Below are 12,345 nucleotides of genomic sequence, written 5' to 3' on the forward strand. Positions count from 1 at the left end.
GTCCCCTTTCTCCCTCCTCTCACTACCTGTCCGTAGGTAAGCAAAGAACACCTTCGATTGAGCGCTTTTGCTTCCTTGGTTCAGCCATTGATCTATGTTTTAGGTGTGATTACGACACATACACCCCCACCATGGCCGCGGTCGACCACAAAGTCGCTTTGAGTATGATCGCCTTACCCCCCAGGTCCTCAAAACGTCACCATGCTAATGTGGCCTTGCAGTTGTCATCGATGGCTGGGGCATTGCTGGTCCCAAGTCGCCCCCGCAGGGCGATGCCATCGCTGCTGCCGAGACCCCATTTATGTCCGGCTTCGCCGAGGCCAACTCTAAGACTGCCCAAGGCTACACCAAACTCGATGCCTCCTCCCTCTCCGTTGGCCTGCCTGAGGGTCTTATGGGCAACAGTGAGGTCGGCCACTTGAACATTGGTGCCGGCCGTGTTGTCTGGCAAGACAGCGTTCGCATCGACCAGACCCTGAAGAAGGGTGAGCTGAACAAGGTCGAAAACATCGTCAAGGCCTTCACCCGCGCCAAGGAGGGCAACGGTCGCCTGCACCTCTGCGGTCTGGTCTCGGATGGTGGTGTCCACTCCAATATCACTCACCTCTTTGGCCTGCTGGAGGTCGCCAAGGAAATGCAAATCCCTAAGGTCTACATCCACTTCTTCGGCGATGGCCGTGATACCGACCCAAAGAGCTCTGCCAAGTACATGGAACAGCTGCTAAACAAGACAAAGGAGCTCGGTGTTGGTGAGGTTGCTACCGTCGTGGGTCGCTACTACATCATGGACCGTGACAAGCGCTGGGAGCGTGTCGAGGTTGGTCTAAAGGGTCTGGTGACCGGTGAGGGTGAGGACAGCTCGGACCCGCTCCAAACTATCAAGGACCGCTACGAGAAGAGCGAGACCGACGAGTTCCTGAAGCCCATCATTGTCGGCGGCAAGGAGCGTCGTGTGCAGGATGACGATACCCTCTTCTTCTTCAACTACCGTTCGGACCGCGTCCGTGAGATCACCCAGCTGTTAGGCGACTATGATCGCTCTCCCCGCCCTGACTTCCCCTACCCCAAGAACATCTCCATCACCACCATGACTCAGTACAAGACTGATTATACTTTCCCTGTTGCTTTCCCTCCCCAGCACATGGGTAACGTTCTGGCCGAGTGGTTGGGCAAGAAGAACCTCCAGCAGTGCCACGTTGCTGAGACTGAGAAGTACGCCCATGTTACTTTCTTCTTCAACGGTGGCATTGAGAAGCAATTCCCCGGCGAGGTTCGTGACATGATCCCTTCACCCCGGGTTGCTACCTACGACCTCGACCCTAAGATGAGCGCCGCCGGCGTCGGTTCTAAGATGGCCGAGCGACTTGGAGAGGGCAAGTTTGACTTTGTTATGAACAACTTTGCTCCTCCGGATATGGTCGGCCACACTGGTGTTTATGAGGCTGCCATTCAGGGTGTTACTGCCACCGACAAAGCCATTGGCGAGGTCTATGAGGCCTGCAAGAAGAACAACTACATTCTATTCATCACTGCTGACCACGGGTAAGTCACATCAAGAAGAAAGGGGTACACTGTTGATTCTTGAACTAACCGCAAATTAGTAACGCTGAGGAGATGCTCAACGAGAAGGGCACCCCTAAGACCTCCCACACCACTAACTTTGTTCCCTTCGTCATGGCAAACGCTCCTGAGGGTTGGAGCCTCTCGGAAAGCAACGGTGTTCTGGGTGATGTTGCGCCCACCGTTCTCGCTGCCATGGGCATCGAGCAGCCCGCTGAGATGACCGGCAAGAGTCTGCTAGTCAAGTCATAGATAGAGCTTCTTCGCACATATACTTCTGTTTATGAAATGATTCAATGAATGGATAATTGGAATGTCGATAAGCCCGGTGTTGTTACAGCGAGAGAAACTAATAGAAGTGCCATACATTTCGGGCCTAATCAGTGGTCCAAGACATGATGATTTTGACCAGCGACAGCATATCTCAAATTAGTGATGCAACAGCCATTCTCATTTCTGGCTTCATGCAAAATTTCAAAGGGTATAAATCTTTTCTGGTAAGTCCCTGCCTGCCGACCCGTAACTTCGTCCATAGGTACGGCATACCACAGGGATCTTTCATTACACTCGATCCGTGCCTTTCCCAATTGCTGCTAGTGTTTCCTTCAAGAGTCAAATGGAGTTCCAGCCCCGTGTCTCGCGTAGTCGACTTTTTTTGACTGGGCGAAGAGATAGTGAACAGTTGAAGTTTGGTCGCATGCCAGTCAATTCGACCCAATCGTTCGTCATTGATAATATCTGCAAGAAATATTTCAACTTATGCCGATGCTGCCTGCTGCTGAGCCTGGGCTTGAATTTGCACAACCTAGATGGACGGGGATTAGTATGTCCCCAGAGCAGAAAATATTGCCATAGTGAGGTATAATTACCTCGGCGCGCTTCTTCTCGCCCTCCTCCTGCTTATCCTCAATCTCCTTCTCAACTCGCTTGCTGTTGTGGCATGTGTCAGAATAACGCCCGTGAGACAAGAGCAAGATACTGACATCTCCTTCTCAATGAACTCGAGCCGGCTGTTGACAGCCATGACCGCCTCGGTTTTGTCTTGCTTCAACAGTACGGGGCCAACAAGCTTGTAAATATTGGCATCGTCGTCGAGCTGGGCGAATTCGCTTTGCACGCCCTGGTTTTCCTGCTGCTGCGACTCGAGCTTCTGACGAGCATCGACCAACCCTTCGAGCTCTGGATGCGCCAAGAGAGTTAGATATTGTGATCCATCAGAATCTGAAATTCAGGGAGAGAGAGAACATACCGGTCTGCAGCTGCTGGAACTGGTCCGAAAGTGCCTGAAGCTGTTTCTGGGGGTCCATGGCGACGGTTGGCGGGGAGGTGGGAGAAGGGAAAACCGATCGATCGACTTCTGCCCGCCCGTCAACACCGGCCTCCCTTCCCCCTCCAATCATCCCCCACACCCACCATTGTGAAGACCGCCCTTTTCACTCTCTGTCTCTAGCCTCCAGCTTGAACGCTGGCCCATTCTCCTCCAGCCGGTTGCTACCTTTCGTTAAAGTCGCTGCCTAGCACTTGCGAGACGCTCTTCCTGCTCCGTCCCTCTCCCCACTTTACGACTCCGCGATTAACTTGCCACTTCCCCGAGGCGTGACGACGAACACGGGAAACCGTGCGATTCCCAGCATGAGTAACACGGACTTTTTAGGACGGGCGATTGACACAGTCAAGAAGGCAATTGAGAACGACAATGAGGGCGAGTACGAGAAGGCTTATCAGCTGTACTACTCCGCATTGGAGTTGTTCATGTTGGCCCTCAAGTGGGAGAAAAATCCCCGGTCGAAGGAGATGATTCGCGCCAAAACTGGCGAGTACATGGATCGCGCCGAGAAGCTGAAGAATCATTTGGCCTCGGCGGAGGGTCGAAAAAAACCCAGTGCGCTAGGGGCGAATGGAAAGGTGGCGCAAGGAAGTGGGAAAGGAGGGTATGTCTTTGGCACCTGTGTTCTGTTTCTATCAACGTGGCTTCTTGCAGACCAGTTACATTGTTGAGACGGTCGACAAGAGGTCTTGTTGGGAGCTATTACAAGGCTGACAGACCGTTGTTGAACAGCAAAGAAGACGATGACAACGGTGAAGATGCGGAATCGAAAAAGCTCCGGTCAGCCCTTCAGGGAGCCATCTTGTCTGATAAGCCGAACGTTCAGTGGGAGGATGTCGCTGGGTTGGATAGCGCGAAGGAAGCGCTGAAAGAGGCGGTCATTCTTCCCATCAAGTTCCCACACCTTTTTACGGGCAAGCGGCAACCTTGGAAGGGTATTCTGCTCTACGGCCCCCCAGGCACTGGAAAATCCTATCTCGCCAAGGCCGTTGCGACGGAAGCAAACAGCACTTTCTTCAGCGTCAGCAGCAGTGACTTGGTCTCTAAGTGGATGGGTGAGAGTGAAAGGTGAGAGACACCCTAATCTCGGTCGCTTCGCCGAGTTTCTAGCAGACTGTTTGACTTACAGATCCCCAGGCTTGTCAAGCAGCTTTTCAATATGGCCCGTGAAAACAAGCCAGCAATTATCTTCATTGATGAAGTGGACGCACTGTGCGGACCTCGTGGCGAAGGTGAATCCGAGGCGTCTCGACGTATCAAGACCGAGCTGCTCGTTCAAATGGATGGTGTCGGGAAAGATTCCAAGGGCGTCTTGATCTTGGGAGCAACCAATATTCCTTGGCAGTTGGATGCGGCCATTCGTCGACGATTCCAACGGAGAGTTCACATTAGCTTGCCTGATATCAATGCACGGATGAAGATGTTCATGCTGGCCGTGGGCTCTACGCCGTGTCAGATGACCCAAGCAGATTACCGATCGTTGGCCGAAATGAGCGAGGGCTACTCCGGCAGCGATATCAGCATTGCTGTGCAGGATGCCCTGATGCAGCCAATTCGCAAGATTCAAACAGCAACACACTATAAGAAGGTTTGTGGTTTGCCTGGTGCACCCATGTTCAAGTGAACGGGTTGGTTGCTAACTCTCCTCCCGTAGGTGACCGTGGACGGGGCCGAGAAACTGACTCCGTGCTCTCCCGGCGATGCCGGCGCAATGGAGATGACTTGGCTCAGCGTAGAGGCAGAGCAGCTTCTCGAGCCACCTCTCGTTTTGAAGGACTTCATTAAGGCTGTTCGGAACTCCCGGCCTACGGTCAGCCAGGAGGATCTTCAACGTAACTCCGAATGGACGAAAGAGTTTGGCAGCGAGGGAGCGTGATCGTCTCTGCACTAATCTAGCTCCGCTGCCGTCTCTTGGGCTTCCTGCTAGATTGAATGGGAAAGTGGTCAATCTCATGGAATAGATCGTGTCTTGTCCAAGATATACAGTTCCCTTTCTCACCCTGCTGTCCTTGGCCCATCTACCAACGGTGTTTTCTATGGCTTCCGCGGCTGTCTCCGACGAGCCTTGGTGTTGGAGCGTCTTGTTTCTTGTGCTGTCCTGTCTTACGTATCTTGGCAATGGCGAGGCGTTGATTGAGCAAATATCCATGTGTTTATTCTGACAGCTTCTCGCCCTCGGAAGGGCGAGCAGTAGTGCATACATACTATTCGGTCTTATAACTCCAAGTTCAGTGCAATCACAGAGCAGAGACTCACTTGTAAGCATGTCTTCCATGCATGGTGGCATTTAATAGGGTGATCTCCATCGTTTGTAGTAAATGGCAGTTGTTGCGCTTCGTTTTTGTGAGTGGTTTGGCCCGACGCCAGACGAGACCCACCAACGCCCGAGGTCAAGCCCTGATTCGCGGATGAACTACGCGTCGGAGTATAGAAGTGACCACAAGTAAGAGATATTCAGTTGGAAGGGCCCCAACAAACGCGTCCGGTCAAAAGATGGAAACATGAAATCCGATGAGAGCTGGGTTCGAACCCGCGGCAGTGGACTGCAACTTTAACCTCACTGTCGCCAAATCGGGAACTTAGGAATAGCCTCACAATATCACTTCCACTTCAACGCTTTGCTTAAGTATGTATCAACATGATGGTATCGAACTAAAAACTTCAAAAAAGATGCTACGCATTAGCCGCGTATCCCGCCCGCCCCCGGTTACTACCTTCACTGACCCCCGCAGGACCCGAACCATCCTGGGGAATGCCCTCGTAGTTGGCCAGACCCGAGAGCCAAGTAAGTCTAGTCGGCGTCCCAACTAGACCACCATGCAGTGAGGCGTTACTAAACGCCCTTTTTTTGGGGTCAAGTAGGAACCTTCGCTTGTGAAATTGGTACTTTGGGAAGGGCCTTTGTAGGGTCTGCAGTTGCCCTCCACGCTATGCCTTCCAATGCTCGTTTCCGATGCAAGTTCATGATTAATTTCTCAAAGGCGCTACTCAAAATAATACCTCGACCGTTCCATTCCACGCCAAGTGTGACTATGCTCGACAATTTCAGGGTTACAGTGCCCATTTCTCAAACGCCTATGCAGTACACAAAACAACAAGACGAGAAGGAGGTGAAAAGCCAAGAACGAAACAGTGTATACCAGCATGACGTGTCGGGGAATCTCGTGGCAAAAAGGAAGGTTGACGCTAGGAGGAAAACAACACAAAAGGGATCCATATAAAACCAAGCAGCAGCTAGACTTGGTCGAGTCTACTAGCCAGGAAGGCTCTTGCTTGAGCTCTCCCGGCGTTTCAGCATCTCATTCTTGGCACGCTTCAAACCCTCTCCCAACTTCTTGGTCCGTCTCCATTCCTGGCCCATCTTCTGCATACGTACAGAAGCCACTACCAAGGAGATGGCAGACCGGAGCTTGCGGCGAGGAGAACGGACGGCGGTGCGATCTCGGGCTTGAACGCCCATCTCGGTAATCATGCGGAGATCGGCTTCGTTGCTAGATGATCCAGTCATGTTAGTCAAATCATCACCTTGTCTGGAAAGCGGTGGGGAATAGGTGAGAATACGAACCATGCGACGCGAACACGTTCCCCAAGTTCCATCAAGCCCTTGCTCCAAGCTAGATCCCGGCGGAACTTTTCCTCACGGTGGAGTCGTGCTCGCAGCCAAAGGATTTCCTTGCCGAGGCCGCGGATCTCCTTCTCATGCCGGGATTTGGTGGTCGATTTGCCACTGGAAGCTCTTTCTAGGGCTTCGTCGTAACGCTGTTGCAAGGCCTCCAGGTCCTTGGTTGCTGCTTCTGCTTTGCGTACGCAGAAAGTTCGCTCTTCACGAATCCTGCGAACCTGAGTCTTGAGCTCATTCAATCGTGAGTCTCGCTCAGATATTTTCAGTGCCAGAGCTTCGGCCTCGAGGGTTGATGACTTGAGAAGCTCGTGCAGATCCTTCTGGTCTTCTTCTTTCATCGCAGCACGTTCCAGCTCCCGATTTTTGAGTTTGACTTCTTTCAGAGACTTGTGGGCATCTGAAAGCTGCTTCCGTAGATTCCGCAGCTCTTCATGAAGCTTGTCAGAGGGCGAAGTTTGAGAGTGTGAATCGAGCTTGTTCATGAGAGCATCATGGATATCTCGCTCCAAATCTGCCACTCGCGATTTCAAAGCACGTGTGGATGCCTTATGTTCGACTTCGCGCTGAAGAAGAGTCTTCTCACGTTTGCGCGCTTCGTCAAGGCTATGCCGAAGGACAGACAAATCTCCATGTGCCGTTGACGGCTCATTATCCGTGGTGGGCTGCTGAAGCAACGTCTCTAGTTCTTGAACGCGTCGTTCTAGCCGTTGCACCTTGGTTTTAGCCGTTGTCAGTTCTCTATCCCGACCACCAGAGCCAGCAAGCAGCTTATTCTGAAGACGATCGATCTCAGCTGAAAGGCGATCTTCTTCTTCTGTAGCACGGTCGACTTCGCTACCAAGCTGGTTTTCCAGGGTCTCCTTAATTTCCATGAGAGCTGTCTTGTCGTCACGCAAGCGCTTCAATTCACTTTCAAGTCGCGTAGTCGTCTTCCGGAGTTCGAGTTTCTCGCGGTCAAATGGGGCCGTTCCGTCTGTATTCTGCACTCGCTCAAGCTGAGCATGTAGTTCGTCCCGCTCGGCTTCGATTTCAACTGCCGAGCTTCGCAAGTCATGCAACTCAACATGAGCATTAGCAAGCTGATCACGAAGAGTCTGTCTGTCAGCAATGGCTTTCTGTAACTGAGTCTCCACGTCCGATGATCCCTTTTGTTGTCGACCCTTTGCGTATTCCTGCTCATCCGCCAGGCTTGATTGTAGGACAACAACTTCATCTTCCAACGCCTGGACCTTCTCTTTGAGGGATTGCTCCTCACGCCGGGAAACACGGAGTTCCTCCCGTACAGTGAGAAGGTCGCTACGCTGCTCGTCCAGAATCCGCCTCTTCTGTGCGAGATCGTCACTCAAATCCTGGACTTGGCGGTTCAAGACCGCTTCTTCCTGGGTGTGACGTTGTTTCTCGCTGTCGATGGCCTCCTGTAGCTTGGAACCCTTTCCTGAGAGACTATGCTCTGCCTCCTGAAGCTTGTCAATGGTTCGCTTATAGCCAGCAGCTTGTTCTTCGGCTCGCTCCTTTTGAGAGTGCAGGGCTCGCTTCGTGCTGTCCCACCTGTCCTGCTCAAGGGCAAAGTGACCTTCCTTGTCTTCAATTTCATGATGAAGAGACTCGATCTCGTCCCGGAGACGCTCGATAGCCACTTCATGTTGCCAATGGCTATTCTGGGTATTCTGGGCCTGATTCTTGGCTTCTTCGACCGCCTGCTGGAGCTCACGAATTCTAGACTGCGCTCGCACTAGCTCAGTCTGTAGACCCCCCGACTCGTCAGTCAAGGCGTGGTGTCGTGTTTGCAAGAGCTCCTTTTCTTCCGTTCGACGCTGAATGTCGTCAAGAGCTTCCTGCAGGCGGGTGGACAATCTCTCTTGCTCCGATTGAGCTAAGTCCCGTTCATGTCTGGCCGATTCAAGGTCCTCGCCGAGTTTACCGGAATTGCTCTTCAAATCGCGTTGAATGATCTCACAGCGGTCTTCCAGACGAGATACGGATTCGGTCTTGCGCTCCAGTTCCACCTTGAGAATCTCGTTCTCGTGTTGTAACCCACGCACCTCCTCTTCGAGCTTCTCTGCCCTCTCCTCTAGCTGTCGGCTGAGACCCTTTGTCGTGAAAGATTTATTGGACATCTCGTCCTGCAGCTCCCGGAGATCTTCTTCAGCGCGGTCCTTCTCATCGGTAGCATGTCTGGCAGTATCGGCCGCCTCCTGGGCGTCTAACTTGGCTTGCTCAAGACTTTCCTGGAGCTCTTGGATCTGCTCCTTTGCGCGGTCGATCTCGACTTGAAATTCCGTGGCTGCATCGTTGTTGTTTCCGTTTGCTTTCAATTCTTCCAGTTCTTCGTCACGCGCGTCGATAGCTCGATCCTTTTCTCTGACCATTGCCTCTAGATCTTCAACTTCATCTCGAAGCTTTTCGATCTCCTGAGATTGACCATTCTTGGCCAGTCGCAATTCTTCGCGGATTTCTCGTAGTTCGTTGTCGCGAGAATCAATTTCCTCGCGCATCAGGTCCATCTCACGCTGTGCCTCTTCGTCTGTTTGTCTCCTTCGGGCCCTTTCTCTCATTTCCATGAGTTGCTGGCGGTAATCCTCCAAGTCTCGTTCAGCTTGAAGTAAACTCTTCTTATATCGGGAGATGTCACGTTGCATTGTCAATCTCAAAACCTTGAGTTCGGTGTTCTCTTTGAGTGCCGTGCTGTTGTATTCCGGCCCTGCTTTTTCCAGTTGCTCCTCGAGGTAGTGAATCTTAAGCTTCAGGTTCCAATTGTCTTTGTCAAGCCTGTCAATGATCTGAATAAGTCAGTATTGGTCTCGAAATCGTTAAAAGGAGCAGTATTTACTCGTTCTTGTTCCTTAAGCGTCATGTTCTGCCCGTCTCCCAGGACACCGGCACCTTCGCGTCCCAGAAATCCAGGGAGCGGTGTGCTCTGCACGCTACTGCTGGCAACTTGAGGGACCGGCGTCGGTTGACCCCCTGTCGCGTCCTCTTCATATATGTCGGTCATGTCCATGGCAGGCAAGCCAGGGGTATGAGTACTGCCTCGATTGCTTTCGCGAAGGTATGCCGGGGTCTTCGGACCATCTACCCCTCGAGTTGTGGACATATTCTTCAAGTAATTGTTTTTCGCCGCACTTCGCATGAGTGGTGTGAATTCGCCTTTTGCAGGTGCAGCTGATGGAAGGTGTCGCAACGCGCTTCTTGTTGACTTGGGACCCGACCCAGCGCGCGGGGTGCTAGTCTTGAAGCTTCCGGAGACGCGTTTTCGTCCTTCGTCAAAACCTTTGATCACATCATTGTCCTTGGAAGGAGTATGAAACGAGTTTTCCACGGAATCAAGGGCCGATAAGTGCGTGCGCCCCGCGCTGCGAAAACCGTTGGTGAGGTAAGTCGCGTTCCCGTCGATTTCGGTGCGCGGCGTTTCGATATAAGGGAACGCCATGGTGTCAGAACCAATTGGCGGAAGTTTTGAGGCCGTTCAGCGCGCGACCATCACCGGCCTAGAAGCGTAAATGGGGAAAAGCACTTGGATTAGACGTGTTGTGTCAACCACCGATGGACGAAGCGTCGGAGACTGTTGATGTCTAGCCGGATACGGCTTAGCGTTGCAGTCACGGGTGGGTCGCGACCTTCGCCGCTTTTTCTGATTTTGCGGAATGCCATGAGGTCATGGTCGCGTTCGAGCTTCCTCAATCATGGCGACCGAGGAGGATATCGCGTGGTTCAAGTCCACATTTCGCCCGATCCCGAAGCCGCAGCTCCCCGACGACTCCGTCGAGTACTTCGTTTATCACCTGCCCTCCCCCGCCCCCGCCGCTATCGATGAGAATGCCGAGACTCGAGCCCGACTGCTAGAGGTGCAGCGCAGTGCCGCGGAACTGACGAAGGATCTGCTTAAGGATTACATATGGCAGCGTGAGGCTTTCCGGTTGGAGATCTCTAAAGAAGATGGTATGATTGTCCTTATGCAAGCCTGCGTTTCCTTCAAGTTGCTCGGCAGCGCCTAATCGCACATAATAGGGATTACTTCACTTCACGGGCGCACCAACTATGGCGATTCGATCGAAGACGAGTGGGTTGTGGTGTATATTCTCCGTGAATTGACCAAAATGCATAAAGATATCTGGGTCAAAGTGGTGGACAGCGATGGTGAATTTCTGCTCATCGAGGCAGCCGGTACACTTCCCGCATGGCTGGAGCCCGAGGTGGCGGATAACAGAGTGAGCCATTTGTTCTACTCTCTGACTGAAATATGGAGCTAATCAAACCAAACCATCAACAGGTGTGGATCCACCAGGGAGAGCTAAGAATCATTAAGCCCAAGCAAGACACGAACAAGAAAGTCACCCAGAGCCTTTCCCTTCAGGAAGCACATAAGATCGTTCGGGAAGAACCAGGCCGATTCATGCGCTCTACGATAATACAAGAAGAAGCGTTCTATCGGCTGCGCAATTATCCCCAGCAGATATCCGAGAATCTCCATTCGGCAGTGGTGACGATTCCTCGCAAAGTTGCGTTCCTTCTGCGCCAAAAGCCGGCATATGTATCGCCCGCCGTTGAGGCATTCTACATTCGCGACCCGATTGCCTTGCGGCCACTACGGGCCAAAGATGCCTCAGATCTCACCTTCAAGCCCGACGACCTAGTCACTGTCAGTGTTCGATTCACAAGAGTCGGATATGCCCAGTTGAAAAGCCAGGAGTTTCCTCCTCCGAACACCTGGATGGGCACGTTACCAACAACAGAGGATCCCAAAGCGTATGCCCGCGCGGAAGCAGGCATGAAGCTCGCATGTGGATTTGAAATGTTGCTCTACGATACTCACCACCAAGACAAAGCCTCCGTCAGAGAAATGAAGTTGTTGCTAGAGGATGTGGAGACGGGCGATGAAGAGCTTCCGACAGACCAAGAGATTAATACCTGGGACAAGAAAGAAGACGATGAAAAATGGATGGATATTAATTACGAGGACTTGGATAAGGAGCTCAAAGGGAAAGGGAAAGGTAAAGAAAGCGACGGTGGAAAATTTGGCGATGCAAGTGCCCAAGAAAATCTACAAAGAATTGTGGCTCGTTTCGAGGAATTTTTGAACGACACCTCGGCAGGATTCGATGGAGCAGACTTCGTCGACGACTTTGAATCCGACACAGATATCGATGACGATGATGGCGAAGAGCTCAGCAGCGATGGGGAGGACAAGGAAGCTTCCTTTGACGAAGAGGAATTCGCCCGGATGATGAAAGAGATGATGGGCATGCCTTCCGGGCCTGGCCAAGGACCCTCCCTCACGACACCTTTACGCAACCGAATCCAAGAGCTCGGTGTCGTTGAAGAGGACGACACGGAGCAGATCGAAGAGTTGTCTCGGCAAATGGAGGCTGAATTAAAAGGAACCGGTGTCCTTGATCTAAATCGGACGCAGCAGCAACAGAAGCTCGCAGACAAGGAGGTTGAAGGGAAGCCAACTGAACTCTCCGATCCGAATAATGATGCAGAAGACGAGGATGAGAATGACAACATCAACCTCGCGAAAAATCTTTTAGAGAGTCTCCAGGGTCAGGCAGGCACTGCGGGCCCAGCAAGCAACATGCTGTCGATGCTGAATCTACAGATGCCAAAGGATGACCGTCAGTGAGAACTACCATCTTTGTGGGACCATTGCATCATTTACCCCATGGGCTTCCTAGAGCTCGCTTGGTATTGCCGAGACCACGTCGACAATATGATCGAGCGAAACCTGTCGGCGGAGGGCATGCCCGCCCATCTGCTCGCCATACCGTATGGGCGCTATGCGCTCTCCTTACGGATTAGACCAAGCGATAGGTAAACCGACACTCTCAGGCACATT

General features: G+C 52.3%; 5 protein-coding genes across 5 annotated transcripts; 3 read left to right on the top strand and 2 right to left on the bottom strand.

Moving 5' to 3' along the window:
- Positions 1-131: 131 nt before the first annotated feature.
- Positions 132-1,812, top strand: N7459_008599 (phosphoglycerate mutase, 2,3-bisphosphoglycerate-independent; the record flags this gene model as incomplete). The annotated part of the gene is made up of 3 exons (XM_056947767.1): positions 132-162; positions 222-1,542; positions 1,602-1,812. The coding sequence occupies 3 exons, from the start codon at positions 132-134 to the stop codon at positions 1,810-1,812; spliced, it is 1,563 nt and encodes a 520-aa protein (XP_056797277.1).
- A 505-nt stretch (positions 1,813-2,317) lies between these two features.
- Positions 2,318-2,960, bottom strand: N7459_008600 (tubulin-binding prefolding complex subunit YKE2; the record flags this gene model as incomplete). The annotated part of the gene is made up of 4 exons (XM_056947768.1): positions 2,318-2,365; positions 2,430-2,490; positions 2,544-2,739; positions 2,810-2,960. 4 exons carry the CDS (start codon positions 2,958-2,960, stop codon positions 2,318-2,320), a joined length of 456 nt encoding a protein of 151 aa, XP_056797278.1.
- Positions 2,961-3,192: 232 nt separating this feature from the next.
- Positions 3,193-4,763, top strand: N7459_008601 (AAA family ATPase VPS4; the record flags this gene model as incomplete). The annotated part of the gene is made up of 4 exons (XM_056947769.1): positions 3,193-3,491; positions 3,620-3,955; positions 4,025-4,475; positions 4,542-4,763. The coding sequence occupies 4 exons, from the start codon at positions 3,193-3,195 to the stop codon at positions 4,761-4,763; spliced, it is 1,308 nt and encodes a 435-aa protein (XP_056797279.1).
- Positions 4,764-6,140: 1,377 nt separating this feature from the next.
- On the bottom strand, positions 6,141-9,939 carry N7459_008602 (putative spindle-pole body protein (Pcp1); the record flags this gene model as incomplete). The annotated part of the gene is made up of 3 exons (XM_056947770.1): positions 6,141-6,378; positions 6,453-9,289; positions 9,340-9,939. The coding sequence occupies 3 exons, from the start codon at positions 9,937-9,939 to the stop codon at positions 6,141-6,143; spliced, it is 3,675 nt and encodes a 1,224-aa protein (XP_056797280.1).
- Positions 9,940-10,183: 244 nt separating this feature from the next.
- Positions 10,184-12,132, top strand: N7459_008603 (putative regulatory factor Sgt1; the record flags this gene model as incomplete). The annotated part of the gene is made up of 3 exons (XM_056947771.1): positions 10,184-10,448; positions 10,518-10,717; positions 10,780-12,132. Coding segments are annotated over 3 exons (1,818 nt in total), but the record flags the coding sequence as incomplete, so codon positions are not given.
- Between the last annotated feature and the right edge of the window lie 213 nt (positions 12,133-12,345).

Source organism: Penicillium hispanicum (assembly GCF_028827665.1).
Source record: "Penicillium hispanicum strain IBT 35686 chromosome Unknown utg000007l_segment0_segment0, whole genome shotgun sequence".
Classification (NCBI taxonomy): domain Eukaryota; kingdom Fungi; phylum Ascomycota; class Eurotiomycetes; order Eurotiales; family Aspergillaceae; genus Penicillium; species Penicillium hispanicum.